At 48.2% G+C, this 21573-nt stretch overlaps 1 protein-coding gene across 5 annotated transcripts in view; it reads left to right on the forward strand.

Moving 5' to 3' along the window:
* The first annotated feature begins 172 nt into the window (after window positions 1-172).
* The window catches only part of MYH7B (myosin heavy chain 7B), a 41619-nt gene continuing 20218 nt past the window's right edge, over window positions 173-21573 (forward strand). Inside the window, exons 1-6 of one of the 5 annotated variants that reach the window (XM_014735123.3) lie at window positions 173-230; window positions 18062-18226; window positions 19502-19608; window positions 19769-19912; window positions 20217-20373; window positions 20670-20697. In XM_014735123.3, coding sequence (XP_014590609.2) covers window positions 18136-18226; window positions 19502-19608; window positions 19769-19912; window positions 20217-20373; window positions 20670-20697 — 527 coding nt within the window. In that variant the 5' untranslated portion in view covers window positions 173-230; window positions 18062-18135. Of the gene's footprint in view, window positions 231-17678; window positions 17795-18012; window positions 18227-19501; window positions 19609-19768; window positions 19913-20216; window positions 20374-20669; window positions 20698-21573 lie in introns of those variants that run through there. The other 4 variants (XM_070247400.1, XM_070247402.1, XM_070247403.1 and 1 more) reach the window with 4 other exon arrangements.

Consider the following 21573-nt stretch of genomic DNA (forward strand, 5'->3'; position numbering starts at 1 on the left):
GGCTGCGTTGGAGTTAGGGTTGCATCGGCTAGACGCAGGCGGACAGGACCTTGGGAAGGAGGGGAGGAGCAGGGTGGGTCCGCTGGGAGGTACGGGTTTGCGTAGCTCGTGGGTGTCAGAGCTGGTGACGTCCAGTGTAAGATGGGAAAACTGATGCCCAGAATGTCACTCCTTCGATAGTCACTCCGATGGTCACTACTTCGGGGACACAGTTGATGGGGCCAGGTGTGGTAAGAGAGGCCCAGAGAGGGGCAGGGACCGGCGCAGGGTCCCATAGCACGTTCAGGGCTGAGCCGCTGTTGGAACCCAGGCTTCTGTTTTCTACCCTGCCGGGCCCCAGAAAAGGCCGCCTGATTTCTCTAGCCCCGGAACAGCGGCAGGAAAAGCCTTAGAGACGAAAGGAAAGCCTTTTCATTTTTCCAGCACTTTTTAAGTTACGAACGTTTGAGGGTGACCCAGTGTTTTTCAAAATGTCCACTATCATTTATATCAGAATCTGGGGCAGTTTTTTTTTAATGCAGATTCTTGATCCCTACCCCCGCCTTACTCCTTGGCAGCCCCCGAATTCTGTAACCGTCTCTTCTCTCTGGGTTGTAATAGGATTCTTCTCAATCTGAAGCTCCTGATATGAATTTTAGTTGAACTGAATTCATCAGTCCAGGCTGTGGGCAATTAACCATGAGTAAGACAGAACCCCTGCTTTCACGTCTGATTAAGGAGGTGGACAGGCAAACAGTGCTTTTCTGGGGAGTCAGGGAATCAGGCTTTTGGAGTCTTGAAGGATGGGTGGGAATGTGTAAGCAGTGAGGAAGTAGGGGTGGAGGTGAGAGGCAGGAATAGGAACAGTGTTCCAAATAGCAGGAACAGAAACAGCAAAGGCATGTAATTCTGAGTGTGGCTAGGCTTGTTTTAGAGACAGTGAGGAGTTTGGTTTAGATACTGAGGCGGGTCTGGGAGTCGCAGCAGGCTGTTGGGAGCTCAGTCTTGGAGAGGGAGCCTTGAATACTGGGTTAAGGAGTTTGGCATTTGTCCAATGAGCAATGGGGAGCTGCCTAAGGTTTTAAGTGGGGGGAGAGAGAAGGTCTGTTTTGTGTGTTAGGTGCTGGTCACAATGTGGCAAATGGTTTGGAAGTGGGGAGACTAGGCCAGAGAGAGATCTCAGAGGGAGTTGGTATGAGATGATGAAGCTTGAGCCGGGGCCATGGGTGAGGAGATGGAGAGAAGGTGACAGATTAAAGAGATAGGAAGGAGAACAACTGATTATAAATCAGTGGCCCGAACCAGAGGCCAGGATGCTTCCAACTCCTTAAACAAAGCATTTACATTGTCAATTTACAATTGTCATTACATTTACGGACAAACTGAGCCCTCCAATCTTGTTGGAGGGAGGGAAGGAATAAGTGGTTATTGCCACAATGGTATTTCCATCATGTCCTTCTTTGTCTGCTTTTGTACCTGAGGGAGAGCCTGAAGCAGCAGTTACTATAATAGCCCCAGGTGGCAGGAAAAGCCCACTGTGTTACCAGAAGCAAAGGAAACTATTTCCACTGTAGCATGAAATTAAAAACAAAAAATCATGACCCAGAGTTCTCTGTGCAGGTTCCCCTCTTCCAAGATGTTGCCAAATGGCATATATCAGTGTCTATTGGTGAGATTTGGGTAGGATTCCAGACCTTAACAGCCTTTTGGTTGAGTCCGCTCACATTGTGGCAGGTAAGGTTTTTCTATTCCCATTTTTAGTGGGGCAGCAGAGCCTCAAAAGTTACATGACTTATCCAAGGGCACTCAGCTTGTAGTGGGGCTGGGAGTTAGGGGTTCTTGGCCAAGAGTCTTTCCAGCGAGGCTTTGCCCTTCTTGCTCTCTCTGCCCAGATGTTTTTCCCCTAAATCTGAGCATGACTGGCTCCTTCTTGTCATTCAGATGTTTCCTCTTCAGATGCCGTCCCCACCCCATCAATCTATATCACATTATCCTATGTATTTTCTTAATAGCATCTTTTAGTATCTGAAATTATTAATTTTATTCATCTGATATTTCCCTCCACTAGAGCGTGAGCTCCATGAAAACAGGGACAATATCTGTCTTGTTCAACACTTCACCCCCAGCACCTGAAATGGTGCCTGCCTGCCACATAGTGGTGCTCAATAATATTTGCTGAATGATGGAAATAAGCTGCGTAGGGAGGAAGGGAAGGAAACCAACCTTAGGTGAAAGCTTAGGATGTTTCAGGTACTTCTCATAAACTACCTCATTTAATTTCCTCACAGCTTTTCAAGGTAGGTACTGTATCTCCATTGGGTGGATAAGAAAACATGCTAAGTGAGGTCAAGTCAGTAGTTGGTTACTTTTCTGGCCATAGACTCCTTTAAAAATCTCCATTAGACACAACTGTTTTGCAAACCGTGTGGAGGAATTGAGAGACTTAGGACCCACTCAGGGATCCGAGATCAAGGAACCCAGGATTAGGGGATTTGCCTGAGGTCTCTCTGGTCCAAAGCTGGTTCCTCACTCTGTGGCAAGTATAGATTCCATTTAGTGGACTACTGGGAACCTGCTGAAGATTCTGGAGCAGGAGATTATGATGCACTGAGCCTTTGAGGTCTCAGACCTGGGTTCAAATTCTGACTCCACATACTAGCAGTGTGACTATGGGCAAGTCTTCTCACCTCTCTGAACCCCACTTCCCCTGCTTTCAAAATGGAACCTGTTTTTTTCCTAATGGTAATCTTTATTGGTCCGCTCACTAAGTGCCGGGTACTTGGCGAATAGCTTTGCAGTTATTATCTCACTTTTCACCACAACCCTGTGAGGTCAGTATTGTTATCATCTCCATTTTACAGCTCGGATGTGGATGCTTGAAGAGGTGTCCTGACTTGCCAAAGATCACACAGTGTGGCACTGTTAGCCATTGTGCTTCCACTCACACACTTTGGGATGCTCCATGAGCTCGGCCTTCTCAAAGCTGACTTGAATCCGTTGCAGTCTCCGTTCTTGGTTTGTGGGAACATTTGAGTTTGAATTAGATGAAAAAAGACAATGAGGGCTGCACTCAGCGTGGAGGCCAATCCTTTAACGCTGTATGTCGCCTTTCCCCCTGTGAGGGCCTCTTGATTGGGACATCTCTGTGGTCCCAGGGTCTGCATCGCACGTGGTCTGCATCTCTTTTTAGCAATGACATAATGACATCACCCTGCCTGGTATTTATGAGGCTGTCTCCACCTGGGTGGTGGCTATTGCTTGGCCACTCAGAGTGGAATTTCTGTGTCTTCCAGCCTCTAGCACAGGACTGGCTCAGCAGCGCTGCTCAGGAAATGCCTGTGGAATAAAAGTGAGGTCTATCCCATGTGTTGAGGGTTTAATGCATGCCAGGCCCGTCCAGGACAGTTCATATGTGTTATCTCATTGACACCACCAGGGTAATCCTGGGAGGGAGAAGTTACTGTCCCTATTTCGCTGAGAAGAAACAGAGACTCAGTTGGGCTTTGCTTTAGGCCCACTTGCGGTGATTGAGGGCACTGACTCCAGGGCCTGTGCTCTCATCGTGCTTGGAGAACTCTTGAAGCTGTGGGCTGATAAAGGGGAGACATACTCCTCAGCCCCCAGGAACCTCGGAGACTTTGTAGTCCAGCTCTTAGTTCATCCATGAGGAAACAGAAGCCCAGAAAGAAGAGATGACTGACTGACTGACTTACATTCCCTCTTTCCACTTAGTACTTAGCCACGTACTTTGGGGCAGGATGGGATCTGATTTTACTCAACATTACACCACCCAGGTAGCCCAGTGCCTGATCCACTTGACACTCAGTAAATACTTTTAAGTTTTATTTAATATGAAAACTTTGAGGCATAACGATTAGTGTAACAAACATCCATATACCCACCACGCAGCTTACAAAATGAAACATTGCTAACGTAGCAGAAGGCTCTTGTATGCCCCTCCCCAACGTACCACTTCCCTGAGGTAAAGACTCTTCTGAATTTGGTGTTTATTATTCGTATACAGTTTTGTTTTTTTGAAGATTAACCCTGAGCTAACATCTGCCGCCAATCCTCCTTTTTTGCTGAGGAAGACTGGCCCTGAGCTAACATGTGTGCCCATCTTCCTCTACTCTATATGTGGGACGCCTGCCACAGCATGGCTTGACAAGTGGTACGTAGGTCCACACCCCCGATCCAAACCGGCAAACCCTGGACTGCCAAAGCAGAATGTGTGAACTTAACTGCTGTGCCACTGGTCCGGTCCCCCTATGCATTTTTTTATTGTGATACAATTCATATACCATAAAATTCAACATTTTTAAGTATACAATTCAGTGATTTTTAGTATATTCACGTGATTGCGCGACCATCACGACTGTCTAATTCCAGAACATTTTCATCACCCAAAAAGAAACCGCATACCTCTTAGTGGTCACTCCCCCATTCCTCCTTCTCTCCAGCCCCTGGCAACCACTAATTTGCTGTCTGTCTCTATCGATTTGCCTATTCTGGACATTTCATATAAGTGGAATCATAAAATACATGGCCTTTGTGTCTGGCTTCTTTCACTTAGCATAATGGTTTCAAAGTTCATCCATGTTGTAGCATGTGTCAGTATTTCATTCCTTTTTATGACTGCATATTATTCCATTGTGTGGATACACCACATTTTGTTCATCCATCGGTTGATGGACATTTGGGTTGTTTCCACTATGTGCTATCATAAATAATGCTGCTATGAACATTCATCTACAATTTTTTGTGTGGATGTATGTTTTCAATTCTCTTGGGTGTACACCTAGGAATGGACTTGCTGGGTCATATGGAACTCTATGTTTAACTTTTTGAGGAATTGTCGGACTGTTTCCCAAAGCACTATTTTACATTCCCACCAGCAATGTATGAGAGTTCCAATCTTTACATTCTCATCAACACTTGTTATTGTCTGTCTGTTTTATTAGGGCCACTCTAGTGAGTATGAAGTGGTATCTCACTGTGGTTTCAACTTGGATTCCCCTAATGACTAATGATGTTGATCACGTTTTCATATGCTGATTGGCCATTTGTATATCTTCTTTGGAGAAATGTCTATTCAGATATTTTACTCATTTTTAAATTGGGTTATTTGTCTTTTTATTGTTGAGTTATAAGAATTCTTTATATACTCTGGGTACCAGACCCTTACCAGATATATGATATGCACATAGTTTCTCCCATTCTGTGAGTTGTCTTTTCAGTTTCTTGATAGTGTCCTTTGGAGCACAAATGTTTTTAATTTTGATGGAAGTCCAATTCATCTTTTGTTTTTCCTTTGGTTGCCTGTGCCTTGAGTGTCATGTCTAAGAAACTGTTACCTAATCCAAAATCATGAAGATTGACACCTGTGTTGTCTTCTAAGAGTTTTTTTCTTAAAGATTGGCACCTGAGTTAACATCTGTTGCCAATCTTCTTTTTTTTCTTCTTCTTCTTCTCCCCAAAGCCCCCCAGTACATGGTTGTATATTCTAGTTGCAGGTCCATCTGGTTGTGCTGTGTGGGACACCGCCTCAGCATGGCCTGATGAACGGTGCCATGTCTGCACCCAGGATCTGAACGAGTGCAGCCGGCCCCCCTTTCTAAGAGTTTTATAGCTTTTGCTCTTACATTTAGGTCTTTGATTTATTTTGAGTTAATTTTTGTATGTATGTGTGTATGGTTTGAGGAAGGTCTTATGCATTTTTTATCCTTTTACTAGGTGTGTGTTTCTAAACAATATATGATAATATTTTTTTCTGTTTTTTTTACTTTAAATAACATTGCATATTTTCGTGTGCAATTTTTCCATTCAGCCTTATGTAAGGAGAGTCATCCATATTGATAAGGGTAACTCTACTTCATTCATATTCACTTCTCTATAGGTTTCATTGCATAAAAATACCACATTTCACTTACCATTTCTCTTGTGAATGGTCCTTTGGGTTGTCTCTAGTATTTTGCTATTACAAATGGTAAAAGTCTAAAATGTGCCTTCTTGTGCAGTGTGTTGAAGGTCATGAGCATATTCAGATTTACTAGGTAATACAAAATTTCTCTCCTAACTGACTTTGCAAATTTGCGCTCCTGCCAATAATGTTCTTCATCCTCACCAAGATTCAGTATTGTCAGGCTTTTTGGTTTTGCCAGTCTAGTGGGTGTGAAATGATATCTCATTGGGATTTCCCAGAATAATAGCAAAGTTTATTTTTCAGTAAATATTTGCATGATTGGATGGATGGATTTGTGAAAGCAGAATGGATGTAGCTCTTTGATGAGGAGACGACCCTTTACTCTGTCTGTGGCTAGAAGATGGCAGGACTCTGGGCATAGACTGTGCTGGCTGTTTGTAGGGAGACCCTGGAGCTAGGAAGTGTTGGGCAAGACGGACAGCTTTATATATGGGAGAACGCAGTTGTCACCTTGAAACCAGTGATGGGAGCCTTTCCCCAGGGAGAGGCTAGAGTCCTGCCTTTCCATCTCCCCAAACTTTCACCAAGAAGGAATGGGGCTGGAGAGAGACAAGCCAGAAGAGAATTGTGTAAGGTTGAGAATGGGGTCCCACGATCTTAGGAATTACCCTTTTGGGGGACCTTCGCATTGTTTCTGTATTGGTGGTATGTATTTCCCTTGTTTATTCTGCTAAGTTTAGAGATGATAATAAGAAAAAGAACAGTAACAATCTTGTATTGAACACTTAAGTGCGAGACATTGCACGTTTTCTTTTTTATAAGTATTCTCTCATTTCATTCTCTATGAAATCGGTGCTGTTATTATTCCTGCTTTACAGATGAGGAACAGAAGACCAAAGAGACAATTACATACTATATGATTTCATTTGTATATATATAGCATTTTTGAATTGACAATTTTAGAAATAGAGGACAGATTGAAGGTTGCCAGGGGTTAAGGATGGGAGGGAGAAGGGTGTGGTTATAAAAGGGCAGCACCTTTTTGATATTGCAACTGTCCAGTATCTTGACCATGGTGGTGGGCCCATGAACCTATCTGGGTGATAAAATTGTATAGAACTTAATACAGGGGCCTGCCTGGTGGCACAGTGGTTAAGTTCGTGGACTTCACTTCGGTGGCCCAGGGTTGGCCAGTTTGGAGCCTGGATACGGGCCTATGCACTCATCAAACCATGCTGAGCTGGCATCCCACATATAAAGTGGAGGAAGATGGGCACAGATGTTAGCACCGGGGCAATATTCCTCAGTAAAAAAAAGAGGAAGATGGGCAGTGGATATTAGCTCAGGGCAAATCTTCCTCAAAAAAAAAAAATTTTTAAAGGGGCCAGCCCCATGGCCAAGTGGTTAAGTTCATGCACTCTACTTCAGCAGCCCAGGGTTTCACCAGTTTGGATCCTGGGTGCAGACCTAGCACCACTCATCAAGCCATGCTGAGGTGGCGTCCCACATAGTACAGCCAAAAGGACCTACAACTAGAATATACAACTATGGACTGGGAGGCTTTGGGGAGAAGAAGAAAAAATAAATAAAAATAAGATTGGCAACAGATGTTTGCTCAGGTGCCAATCTTTAAAAAAAAATTTTTTAAAGAACTTAGTACATATACACACACAAGTATATGTAAAACTGGGAAAATCTGGATAAGCTTGGGGGATTGTATCCATGTCACTACAGGGGATCTTTCTGTATTATTTCTTATAACTGCTTGTGAATATATAGTTATATCAAAAATTTCAATTAAAAATGAAATTTAAGGCCTAAAGCATTATGTAGGACAATAGAAATATTTGTAATAACAACATTTACAACCCATAAAAAATATTCCTGAGGGCTGTGTTCGAGGAGGTCTCTTGACCTTAAGTTAGCCAAGTCCAGCTTCGCAGAGAGGTGGGCGGTATCCACTGGGATGTGGGAGAGTGCAGGGTCACCCCGAACACCTCAAGAGACCCAGGGTAGACTCCTTGGGTTGGTTTCTGAGCTTAACTCTTTGAGCCTCTCTCTGCCCTTCACTTCCCAAGCTGGCTGGCCGTGATCGCAAGGGCAAAAGCAGAGCCATAACTTACCCTACCCTCCCACTCCACCTCTAATTGGTCTTTTGAGAAGGACAGACATTCTTCCCTTATTCCCCACTCCACTAGGTGGCACTTAGCCTGGGAGGCTCTGTGTCAATTGTTAAGAACTGTCTGTACCTCGGTGCCTGTCTCCTCCACCAGGCAGACTGCTGGACCTAAAGAGCAAGCCCCAAACCGGTTCCAATCTGGGAGGCATCAGAGAGTGTTTGTTGAACTCAACTAAATAGGAAGATGACACAAGCTGGGACAAGCCTGTCCTGATCCTGAGACCCCAGGGAGGGCCTGGGCTGTGGCACAGGATTTTGAGGGTGGGGTGGCTGTGGCCTTATAAGATCCTGGGACTTTCCTCCCACATGGTAGGCCCACCAGGCTGTCTCTTCCAGAATGTTGGCTGCCCTGGGAACTACCTCAAATTCCACCCCCAGAGAGGCAGACCCAAGGCTTCCCCACCGTGCTACCCTAACATACACATAGCCACAGGACTTGCGTTTTCACATTGTGGACCTCTTACCATAGGCTAAGCACTTTGGTTCATTTATTTCTCTCAGCAGCATTATAAGGCAGGTACTCTTTGAATATCCATTTTCAGAGAAGGAACCTAAGGCTCAGAGAGGTTAAGTAACTCGCTCAGTTTCACTTAGCTTGTAAATGGCATAGCAAGGATTTGAAGAGGCAATCCTAACATGTGCCCAACCTAGGTCCAACCTAGTCCCTGCAGGTGCAAAGATGAAAAAGAAACATTGCCTGCTCTTATGGGGCTAATGATACTATCACCAGACGTTTTATAGTGCGTATATATCAGGCACAGGCGAAGCTCTGTATACATTATTTCACTGACTCCGCATAACCACCCAATAGAATAAGGTTATACCCATTTTATGATGGACATTGAAGCTCTAAGAGGAAGAGAGACCTGCTCAAGGTCACATAGCAAGGAAGGGGCAGAGCTGGACAGACCCTCTTTTGCTGTCTCTTCCCCAGACCTCCTATTTTTGGCTTCCTCCCTCCCTCCATGCACTGGCCGTCCCAAGCCCCCTCCCTGCTACTGCCTTCCTCTCACCCCAGCTTCCCTGGCTAGCCCATGTCCATAGCCCTCACCTCTTTCATTCATATTCTGAGCATAGTTTGGAGCCTGCGATTGGGCCAGACTATCTGGATGGTGACCCTAAGGAGGATACCCTATACCCTAGGGTGTCCTTCAGCCCTTCCTATTCCACCCAGCTGCCTGGCAAGGGGAGTCTTAGAGGGACCCACCACCCAACCCTTTTACCTACTTGTGGCCAGAATGTGTGTGGCTCATGCAGTGCAGAGGATAGAGCCAGCAGGAGACCCATACCTGGCAGGCCAGCGCTCCAGGGGCTGGAGGCAGCACTGGGCCTCTCAGGGCTGGGAGGTTCTGGAAGCTGATATGAGCAGCAGCAACTGCTGGCATTATCTGGACTCTAAGAATAGCTTGGGCTGAAGAGCTGGGAGCTGGAGCCAGGGAAGAGGGCAGGAGCCTGTTTCCAGAACCCCTGCTGCTTGGCCTAGAAACTGGGAAGCCTCCCTTCTGGCTTACCACTAGCTCTGGGATGGTTTTGCATGGACACATCTTGTCTGCTATTGGGCTGGAGGAAAGAGGTTGTCCCAGGGACTCAGACCCAGGGCTGAGGGCAGTGAGCCCACACGCTGAGGATCAGTCCTTACCTAGGCTCTCCCTTCTGGCCCAGAGTAGGGGTTCGCTTTTTCAAGGATCATGTTGGAAGTGACCCTTATTTATTTAGCAAACACTTAAGAAATAGATAATACATACACATGATTCAAAATTGAAAAGTATAAAAGGGAATACAAGGAAAAAAATCAGTCTCCCTCCCTTCCATAGCCCCCAGACACCTACTCCCCTCTGCAGACACAACCACTCTTAACGGCTTCTTGTTACTGCCTTCCAAAGGTGGTCCCTCCAGAGGTAAGCACGTAACTACACAACTCTTCTTTCGCCCCGTTTTACATGGTGATAAGATATCCCATACATTCTTCTGCGCACTTTTTTTATCTTGGAAATAACAGTAATTTGTTGAGTCTTCACTACATGCCAGGCACTATTCTAAGCACTTCAGATGTTTTAACTCATATAATGCACATCAGAATCCTATGTGGTAGGTATTTTTTATGAATCTCCATTGTTAGGAGATTAAGTAATTTTCCCAGATTTCATAGTTGGTAATTGGCACAGCCAGGATTTGATCCCGGGAATTCTGCCTTTAGATAAGGTGTTCTTTGTCACTAATCTATACTGCTGCTCATGTTTGAGTCATACCACTACATAGCACGCCCTCACTCTTCCTAAAGGCCAAGGTAAGAAATGTATATTGAACACTTGCCATAGCCAGGCTCATGCTGGGATATAGCCAAGAATAAGAAAGGTCTCTGCCCTCATGGAATTGGCATCGTAGTGCCCATGAGTGTCTGTCAACCAAAGCAGGAGGAGGGAAACCCACATGTCGCTACACTTATGTGCCCATGAACAAATCTTCTGTTCATACACACGTTGTTCCCTCATTCACTGGTCCTTTGCTCACACAGCCTCTGAGCTGGAAGGCCTTAGAGCCCATAGCTATAGGTGGGAACATGGAGGTCCAGACAGAGTTAGGCACTTACAAGAGATCACGATGTGGCCCTCGTGTGCCTCATCCCATGCCCCCTGGGATCCATTTCAGCAGGGCTGGTGGGGGCTGTCTTTAATCCAGGGCCTAAACATTGTTTGAAGTTGGGAACAATTGAAGGGCAAGAGAGCTATAGATAGATCCACAGCTGCTATCACCTGTTCCAGCCTGGGCACTGGGCCCAAGCATTGTCTACATGGGGGCACGCTACCAGCGAGGGCCCACTCGAGGTGGGAGGTTGGCCCAGCCCAGCTTAGCTCAGAGAGACTGAGTCAGAGACCAAGACAGAGAAATACTGGGTCATGGAGGGCAGAGAGAGACAGGGTGACACAGGAAGACCAAGACCCTTGAAGATACAAGGGACTCCCACCTAATGCCAAAAACACTGAGACTGGTTGGGGGTAAGGGCAGAGACAGAAAGGTGTTGAGATAGTGAGGGCCTAAGACAAAGGTTGAACTTGAGGATGCAGTGAATCAGACACCTAGACCAGAGCCCGTGCTGGGGTCCAGACCACTCCAGTCTAGCACAGGTCTTTCCATCCACTCCATCTCGGGGAGGGCTATACATGCACATTTCTCTCTGGAGCAGCCACGTCCTAGATTCTTCTGAGGGCAGTCTGGGGTACTCTTGGGAGTGTTCTGGTGAGGCCCCTAGGGTCTTTGAAAGGGAGAGGTTGTGCTGCTGGGTCTAGTCATAGCTTTGATTCACTACGTGACCTTGGGCAAGGACCTGCCTATTCCTCTGTGCCTCAGTTTCTCCAATTGTTCAATAAGAGAATTGGTTAGCCTGATCACTAAAGGGCCCTTTCATCCTGTGATGCCTGTCAGGACATTTCCCTTCATGGGTCTAACCTCCCTCCCTCTTGCTACATCTGAGGCCACAGTCCCCTCCTTTGTTTGCCCTTCGTGAGGATGGGGGAACAGCTGGTTCCTCACGCCCTCCCCCTAGTAACCTTTCAGCTACAAATCCATGCTGAGGCATCTCTCCTCCGGATAAACAGCCTTGATGCCTTTTGGCTGCCCTCATCCTATTTTCTGCTTGAAGCATCAGAGCTGGGGCCCACTCGGGCCCTCAGCAGCTGCGCAGGGCCCAAGGATAGGGACAAGCCTTGGACAAGGAGGGCCCCCACCACCCCCAGAGTGCCAGGGTAGAGGGCCCCTCTATGGGCCTCACCACCTCGAATTTGGAAAGTTATGGTAGCCGCCTCCTAAATAAGTCTTCCTGCCACCGGTCTCGCCCCTTCAGTCCATCCTCCACACCAGCTGCCACAGGGATCTTGTGAACACATAAATCTGACCACATTGTCAAATGCCCTTGCTCAGAGCCCTTTGATGAAAAAAATAAAATAAAAATGCCTTTGATGGCTCCCCAGCTCCTGCAGGATAAAGCACCAAATCCTAATCTGGCTTTTGAAGCCCTTCGTAGTCCAGTCCCAACTTCTCCGTCCAGCCTCAACTCCCTTTCTGCCCCCTGTGGCCCAACCTCAGCCCATGTGGCTGCTCCGGGCTTGGAGCTCGGGTTCATGCTCTCCATCCCCTCTCCTCTACCTTCCTGCCTCTCCCTGTGCAGGCCCCTCCTCTCTCACCTATATGCCTGCAGCCTCCTCACTGCTTGGCCTGCAGCACCTCTTGTCCCTTCCAGCCTCCATGTGGCAGCCAAAGTGATCATTAGTAAACTTCTGACCACTTACTCTCCTGCCCTAACAGCTTCCCGTCACACTTACAATAAAGTCCAAAGGCCTTTCCAACTCCTACAAAACTCTCAGGGACCCGCGCCTGCCTACCTGCCTGTCTAACCTCACCTTGTAAAACCCTCCCCTTTGTTCCCGCCTCAGATGCAGTAGCATTGTGACAGGGCCTCCGACACACCAAGCTACTTTCTGCCTCTTGGCTTTTGTCTTTACTGTTCCTTCTGCTTGGGATATTCTTCCCCTGGCCGCTCCTTCTCATCCTTCAGCTCTCACCTTAAATGTCACTTCTTCAGAGAGGCCCCCTGACTAACCTAATAGAGTACGTCCCCATTTCCCTCCACAGCATTACTCTGTTTAGTCCTTTTTTAGCATGTGCCACAATCTTTAATCACCTTAAAAACCATATTTGCTAGTTTATTTACTGCTGCTCTATGAAGGAAGGGACCTTGTTGTCATGCCCTTTTCCTTGCCAGTCCTGGTAGCAAATTTGCTTTTATCCTTCAAACTCTTCCATTCTGACATCTTTCCTTTCCTAGACAATGAGTGTCTTGTTCCATCCTGGACATAGATTAGAAGCTGTCGGATGTGTGTTGAATTGAATTCATGTGTCCCTCCGAGCTGAAGAAGCATTTTAACAGAGTCCTTAAGTGTCTTTATCCAAAGAAGGACTTCAAAGGCACTGGAGTGCACTGGTGGCAGATATGTTTTGGGCTGGGGCTGGTTCCCAAATCACATCTTCTCTGCCTACCTGCCTGCCCCCCCTTAATTTCTCCAATACTCAGTTTCCTGACTTGCGTCTTGAGCTAGAAGAGGAGAGGCCAGAGGGACTGTGGCCCCTTTGGGCTTTGACCCATCAGCTCATTGCCCATGGAAATCTCCCCAGAATAGCCCCGGCTCGGCAGCTGCCTCCAGGTCTGGCTGCTGCTAAGCTGTGGACTCCAGGACTCGTGGAACTACTGATCTGAGGCCTTTGGTGGAGAGGAGCTGGGACACCTGGACCCTGGTGTCCCGCTTGGCTCCAGCCCCCTACATCCTAAGACTTCCCATCTCTGTCTTTGGCCACTTTACCCTCCACCCTGGATCCTGCCCCTTCCCTCCAACTCTGTTCCCAGGTAGGCCCAAGGTTCTCGGGCTCTGCCTTGAGACCCCTCAAGGGTTCTCCAAGGGTACCTCACCTTGTAAAACCCTCCCCTTTGTTCCCGCCTCAGATGCAGTAGCATTGTGACAGGGTCTCCGACACACCAAGCTACTTTCTGCCTCTTGGCTTTTGTCTTTACTGTTCCTTCTGCTTGGGATAGGCAGGGTTCGGCCAAGAGCATTTCAGTCTTTGAGGGCAGTGACAGGCTTGTCCAGAGCCGCCTGGGTCTAAGGGCCCGGGAACGCTGAGGCCCTGAAAGCTCCCTAAGACCCAGCCCTCCCTGATAGCCCATCCCAGCACTGTCAGTGCCTTAAGTCCCTTTAAGATTGTGGTTCTTCGAGTGATTTCTGGAGAGAGTCCCTCTAGCCCAGGAGGGTGGACACACTACCCAGGAGGGTGGAGAGCCAGCCACCCTCATGCTGGTCCTGATTGAAGTTGCTTTCTCCTTTCCTGGTTTTCACGTGCTGGAGTAGAGAGCTCTCCTTGGGAGTGGGATCCTGGAGTCTGGCCTGGGCCTCCCTCTATCCGCATCAGGGCCTCAGTGTCCTCAGCTAAGCTGAGGGCCTGGATGAGATGATCTCCCTTCCAGCCCTGATGCTCCTGATTCCTAAAACCCTGGGAGTCTTAAAAAAAAAAATGGAAGGAGAAATATAAAAGATACAGGAAAAGAGAGTAATTAACAAACCATTGTACACATTTTGCGTATATATTTGCTTCAAGTCTTTTGCCCCAGGATTCTAGCGCTTCGGGGTTCTAATGACCCCAGATTCCAACACCCAGGATTCTAAACTGGGAGGCACATATGTCTTGGCTCTGTACTCATAACATTGGGAAGAGAAGAACGACTTTGGACTGTGTGCAGTGGCTACTCAGTGGGTAGGTTAGTCGGGGTGAGAAGGTGGCTATCAAGAAACAAAGCTTCCAGAGGTTCTAAAATCCTGGAATGCTAGAGTCCTAAAGTTGGAGCAGATCTCAGAGCTTGTCCAGTCCAAAGCCTCAAGCCCTGTGCAATCTCTGCTTGACTTTTCCTTGCTGTTATCAGGCTCACCTTCTTCCAGGGCATCCTCTTTCATTGCTGACTGGCTCAGAGTGTGAAAAATCCTTTTTTGGGTGTGCATCCAAACTCAGCTTCCTTGTAACTGCCCCATTGGTTTGCTCCTGAGGCCACACAAGTCACGTGGGCTCCCTCTGCTCCAGGACTGCTCTTCAGGCACATGACTGTACCGCTTTGTGCCATGTGGCACGTGACATAGTCGTGTGCCACAAAACAACGTTTTGGTCAACAATGAACCACATATACGATGGTGGGTCCCATAAGATTAGTCCCATATGGCCTAGGTATGTAATAGGTTATACTATGTAGGTTTGTGTAAGTATACTCTATGATGTACACACAACAACAAAATTGCCTAACCATGCATTTCTCAGAACGTATCCCTGTCATTAAGCGACCCGTGACTGTATTTGAAGTTGGTACCTGAAGTCCTTGCAGATTGCAGCATTTCTTGCATCTCTTGGGTGCCTCTTGGGTTTCTTTGTTGCTTCGTCGCGTTTGTCTGTGAGCTCATCTCAGCAGGAAGGTGTTCCCTGGGTAGTAGAAGCAAACTTACAGGGCAGCTCTAGACTCATGTCTTTTGGTTCGTTTCTCAGCCCCAGGTTTATACACTGAGCAGGTAATTCTAGAATTCTGACTCACATTATATTTGGTACAGGCTAGGCTAGTTGGAGGTTCTGATTCTCTGGGCTAATTCTATTGCTTGGACCCTAGGCAACAAGCCCTGCCTTCTGAGCATCTTTGAATAGTGGGCAGAGTTTTCCCCACCCCTTGAGCTTTCCATAAGTTGCTCAGGCCCACCTTCTTAGCCTCTGACCCCAAACGGAGATTAAAACCCTATAATCTAAACTATCTACCAAGTTTGGTTCATCCTCCTACTCAACAAGTATTTATTGACTTTCTACTATGTGCAGGTACTCTGCAAGGTGCTAGGGACTAGACCAAGCTCTTGCCCTTTAGTGGAATAAGGCAGACAAGAGACAACCTATTTTCTATGAAGAGAATTAACACACAATGATGTTGGAGGCTGGCGCCGTGGCGTAGTGGTTAAGTTTGCATACTCTGCTTTGGCAGCTGGGGGTTCACAGGTTTGGATACTGGGCATGGACCTAGACACTGCTCATCAAGCCATGCTGTGGCGGTGTCCCACATACAAAATAGAGGAAGATGGGCCCAGATGTTAGCTCAGGGCCAATCTTCCTCACCAAAAAAAAAAAGGAAAAAAAAAGAATGTTGTTCAAGCAGAAGAAAATCCAGAGGGAAACTCAAAAATGCAGGAAGAACAACAATAATAAAAAATGTTAAAAAACCCCACCACAATGATGTTCTCTCAAATATAATGTGGAGAGAGAGAAGAAAGATTCCATTCATTTAAATTTCGAAAACTAATCCGTGACATTAGACGTCAGGATAGTAGGTGAGGGAGTGGTGACTGAAAGAGGGAGTGAGGAGGATGATAGCAATTTCATTTTATTGAACAGCGTGTTTATTTGTGAAAATTCATCAGACTATGAGAATATTACTGCAGCCCTGATTATAACGGCATAAAGTCTGAGAACAATCTAAATGTCCACCCAAAGGAGACCTGTATCATTTCATAACATGACAAAATAACTGTAGAATAAATTTAATATGTGTAGGATAAATGGTCTGGGCATTCGTAATTCTGATAGATATTGCCAAATTTGGCCATGTATTTTTAATAAAGTTTTCCTGTAACATACATATAGTAAGTGCACACATCTTAAGCGTACAGCTCAGTTAGTTTTACAGAGTGAACATACCCGTGTAACCACCGCTCAGCTTGGTCCAGTCATGTGTCGCTTAATGACGGATTATGTTCTGAGAAATGCAGCATTAGGCAATTTTGTGATTGTGTGAACATCACAGAGTGCACTTACACAAACCTAGATGGTATAGCCTACCACACACCTGGGCTGTATGGTACTAATTTTATGGGACCACCATCGCATATGTGGTCCACTGTTGACCGAAACATCGTTGTGCAGCACATGACTATGTATAGGCTCCCAGCGTTCCAGAGGCTTCTCTTGTGCCCCCTCTATCATTACCCTCCCTCAAAGGACCACTCTTCCATTCTTATCATCATATGTTAAGTTTGCCTCTTTTGAACTATATATGGTTGAAAATGTATCTTTGAAATTATTTTTACATATTTTATAGAATATAGACACGTCTGTGTTTTTGGAATTGGCAGCCCATTGGTACAGAAGGTTTCTCTGTGTGAGCGCAGCCTGACGTCTGGCTGGAATCTTGACCTGGACCTCTGCAGCTCTACGTGTCCAGTGTCTAAGTTTCCAGGATCCTTTGACTCTCTGACTCTGAAATTCTGTGGCATCACCAGAGCTTGAATGAGGTGATGGACAGGAGAGCCTGAAAGTGTCCTGACACATTCTGAAGCCCATATCAGGCAGACTGAGTGCCAGCACCCCCAACTCCTGTTGAGAGTTGGCTAAGAGTGGGAAATTGGCTTCCTGTGAATCTTGAATGTCAGGGTATGAAGGTGCTCCTGGTTGGTCTAAATTTCCTCAATTTAATTCTTCTTCAGCCAAATCTTTCTTTTATGCCTATGCTCCCAGGTCTGGTTTTCTTCAGACCTGATTGCCTCAGGGGATCCCTGAGAGAGATAGGGACAGAGGTGGGGGAAAGAGACAGCATCCAGGTGCTTGGAGAGGGATGTCTCACTCTCTGCTTCTTTGACCTGGTCTCTGCCACTGCTGATCTGTGAGATGTGGCCAGTGCTTTCCTTTTCCTGGGCCTCAGTTTCCCTGGATGTATAAAGAGGGTTGGACCAAATAGTCCCAGAGGGCATTCTATGGTTCCCCATCTTGGAGTCCCCTTGCTCTCCATTTCTAGGGGTGTCGGTCTTTTTCTGGGTGTATCAGACTCCCTGTGACTCAGTTTCTCTCTCAAGTTCCTCAGTCTTCCCAAATCTCTCACTGCTTTGTCCCTGTGCCTGTCAGTCTCTGAATCCCAGCCTCCCTGTCTCTCAGTGGAGTGTCTCTCTCCGCCTTTGTGATCCCCTGACAATGGGAGGTAAAAATAGCCCAGGGGCCGTGCTGGTGGAGATAAAAGGGAATTTGCCTTTTGTGTCCTGTAGCCAGGCTGGGGGGGCTGTGACACGTGGAGATTGCTGACATAGCTCTCCTCCGCTGACCTTGACAGCGACAATAAAAGGGGTAGCCCAGCTCCCAGCCCTCACCGTGGTGCTGAGGTGGGTGACCAGGGCTAGGGTTGGAGCTGAAGGGAGGGCAAGTGGATGGGTAGGTAAGGGTGCCTGTGGGTGGGCATAAGTCTCTCCGTGTCTGTAGGAGAGGATGCTTGGGTGTTTGAGAATATGCATGGGGGTTTTGGGGGCTCACTAGGGAGGCTGGGGTAGGGAGCCCCAGGAAATCACCTAATTAGGCCTTGTGGGTTGTTGGATCATACTCCAGTTTGGGGCCCTTGGTCCCTCAGTTCTTCCGTCACTGCCATCTTCCAGTGCCTGCTGCCTTGGACCGCCTTGAACCTCCAAGATTTTTAGTCCTTCATCTTCCACCTCTCGTTGCCACTGCCATGATGGATGTGAGTGAACTCGGGGAGTCTGCCCGCTACCTCCGCCAGAGCTACCCTGAGCTGATGAAGGTGCACTCTGTCCTGTGGGATGGTAAGTAAAGGCAGAGGGGGCACAGACACAAGGAAGCCATTATGGACTCAGACCAGGAGTGGGGAGGGGTGGTACTGAGTTTGGGGATGAAGGATTACTCTGGGACAGCTTTAGCCCTGGACCTTTCCCTCAGAGTCTGGGACCTTGAGGCTAAATTCCCAGGGACCCTGTGTGTGTGTGTGAGCAAGCCTCAGTTTGCTCCTCTGTAAAATGGGACAATATCACCTGCCCTCCAGAGCTGCACTCCGTGGCTGGAGCCTTAGGCCTCTGAGATGAGAGTGACTGGTATGTGTGCAGGCTGCCTCCACGTGTCCGTAAAACCTGTGCTGGAGTTATTTTTAGTGCTTTCCATAGAGCCAAAGCTTCTGTTTATTAGGGACAGGAATAAAGACTACTATTTGTGAGCTGGTTTGCTCATAGGACAATAATAACAATAGGCAGTGTGTATCAAGTGCTCATTGTGTGCCAGGCCTAGAGCAGATGACTTTCCATGCATCATCTCAACAACCTGGGGAGGTAGGGAGCAGGGCCAGCTTCAGGAGTGTGCAAGCTCTGCAGTTGCACAGTGCACCACACTTAGAAGGGTCTCATGCTTGATTTAACACTCTGCTATCATCATCTTGAAACTTTTAATAATTTTTTTTAACAAGAGGGCCTGCAAGTTATGCAGCTGGTCCTGACTAGGGCACTTGGCTATAAGTGGCAGGACAGGGAACAGAGCCTGGCAATCTGCAGCCTGAGTCTGTGCCTTTAACCACCGTGAAATATGGGCTCTGGGGCCAGCTGGTCAGGCAGGAAGGAGCACAGGACAGAGTTAGGAGACCTAGGTTTGAGGCTTCAGTGAAATGGGGGAGGCGGAACCCCCTGACAATTATGTGCCTAATGTTGAGGGCTGCTCCATATGGGACCTCAGGAGATGCCCATAACATTTTGCCTTTGAGGGAACATCCCCACAAAGAACGAGGGATTTTTCTGAGGTCACAGGGCAAATATGACAGAAGCAGGAATCTGAACTCAAGCGTGTAATCCAGGGCGTGAGGAATTGTTATCAGGGAATCCTCTGAAGAGATCTCCAGGGACCCTCCCAGGTCTCCAGGGACCCTCCCAGGAGCCCCGGTCTGGAAGGATCTTCTCTAGATACTCCTGCATTCTGATAGAGGGGCTCCTGGGAGGGGCACAGCTCTATGGACATGGCTTGGGAACCCCAGCTGGGCTACCAACTCCTGGATCTGCCTCAGCCACTCTCAAAGCCCCCATGTTCTCCCCTAAATCCAGGGAAGAAGCGGGTGTGGGTACCTGATGAACAGGATGCCTACGTGGAGGCCGAGGTCAAGTCTGAGGCTACCGGGGGCAGAGTCAACGTAGAGACCAAAGACCAGAAGGTTTGGCTCTCCCTTTTCCTGGGATTAGCTCCTCTGCCCCGCAGGGTGCAGCTCCTGGCCAGCGCACTCTGGATGAAAGGGGGTCTGGGAGAGTACAGGGGCGTTAGTCGTTAGTCGGTTCCTGCCTGGCCGCCACCCCACGATACGGCCTCCCCGGCAGGTACTGACGGTGCGTGAAGCCGAACTGCAGCCCATGAACCCGCCCCGCTTCGACTTGCTAGAGGACATGGCCATGATGACGCACCTCAACGAGGCATCGGTGCTGCACAACCTGCGCCAGCGTTATGCTCGCTGGATGATCTATGTGAGCCACGGCCGGGGAGGGGCCACGGGCGGGGCGGGGCTGTGCGCGGTGGGGGCGGGACCATAGCTTCAGGGGCGGGGCTAGAGGAAGAGCCACGGGGAAAGGGCGGGGCTGTGTGCAGTGGGGGGCGTGGCTAGAGGTGGGGCAGGGTGATGTCGTGGGGCTGTGGAGGCGGGGTCGCGGGCTGGAGGTTTGGGTATGGCTTGGCACGTTATGTGGCTCCTTGGGGAATATTGCAAAGGTCACCTTTTGTGAGGAGTGGGGCCTGGATCTCCAAAAACTCACCCATCAACTGTCTCCTCAGACATACTCGGGGCTCTTCTGTGTCACCATCAACCCCTACAAATGGCTCCCAGTCTACACGGCCTCCGTGGTGGCCGCTTACAAGGGAAAGCGCCGCTCGGAGGCTCCGCCCCACATCTATGCGGTGGCAGATAACGCCTACAATGACATGCTGCGCAGTAAGGGCCGCCTTGACTCCTCTCCCCAACCCAACCCTCTAGGGAGGCCTCTGTGAAGGACCCCCTTCCCTCCACTTGCCCTGCCCTCCTTCTCATGCTGCTGGACACTTTAGCAAAGCCATTCTGTCTCTCCAAATGGGAGCTGGCCTGCAGTCTGGAGGGTCCCAGCTAGTCCTTCCCATTTCTGGTCCCCGGGGGTGGAGGGGCTGCCCCCGTGTCATGGATACCCAAGGTGTACCACTTGTGGCAAGTCCCTCACCTTGGCTAACTTCTCTATCCCCTCTCCTTTCCTCCAGACCGAGAGAACCAGTCCATGCTGATCACGTGAGTGTGGGGCTCTGGGGACGGGGTGGGAAGTGCTGGCCATCTGGCAGGAAGGGAGTAGAATTAAAATCATTTCCAGGGTTGATTCTAGAGTACTCAGGGCAGGGCTTTTACCACCTGGAGCTGGTGTCCCAGCTGAAGCTAAATTAGACCATTTTCTCTGCCCCCATCCTGGGCATGTGCGTTATAGGTGATGGGCAGGGAAGGGATACCCAAGCAGAGTGATGGCCAGCCCTGCTACCCTCTCTCCCAGGGCCTGGAATCTTCTTCCACCTTTTGATCTTTTGGGAGTTCTGATTCTGGCTCAAGGGGAGGGGGGAGATTCCTTTCCCTTTCCTCCTTCTTACCATCTCCTTATCTCTGAATCTTGTTTCTGATCCTTTGTTTGCCCCCATGGGAAAGTGGTAGAATTCTTACATGGCAAGTTCACGCCCCGCCAAGCCAATATGGACATTGTGTGTGAGTGTGTGCATGCAGCCTGGTGCAAGAGCAAGGCCTTCGAAACCAGAAAGACTTGGGTTAAGGTTCTCCTGTGGCCACTTCCTGCTGGCATCGGGCCTCTGAGTTTCATCAGTCAAAACAGAACAATCCTACACACCTACCACATAGAGCTATAGGAATCAGCGAGTTAATGTACGTGCCTGGCACACAGCAGGGACAGGCACATAACTTCTCTGAGCCTCATTTCCGCATCCGTAAAATGGGAGCGCTAATGGCGCCTGCCTTATAGGGTTTCTAAGGCTTCAATGAGCCCACACGGCGTCTGGCACTAAATTAGTGCTCAGTAAACGATCAGGTGTGTTCTCATCTCACAGGGATGGTCTACATTGGCTTGCTTTGTAAACAGCTCAACACCTCTGAGCGCTAATCTATCTC

The sequence above is a fragment of the Equus caballus genome, chromosome 22, assembly GCF_041296265.1.
Source record: "Equus caballus isolate H_3958 breed thoroughbred chromosome 22, TB-T2T, whole genome shotgun sequence".
NCBI lineage: Eukaryota > Metazoa > Chordata > Mammalia > Perissodactyla > Equidae > Equus > Equus caballus.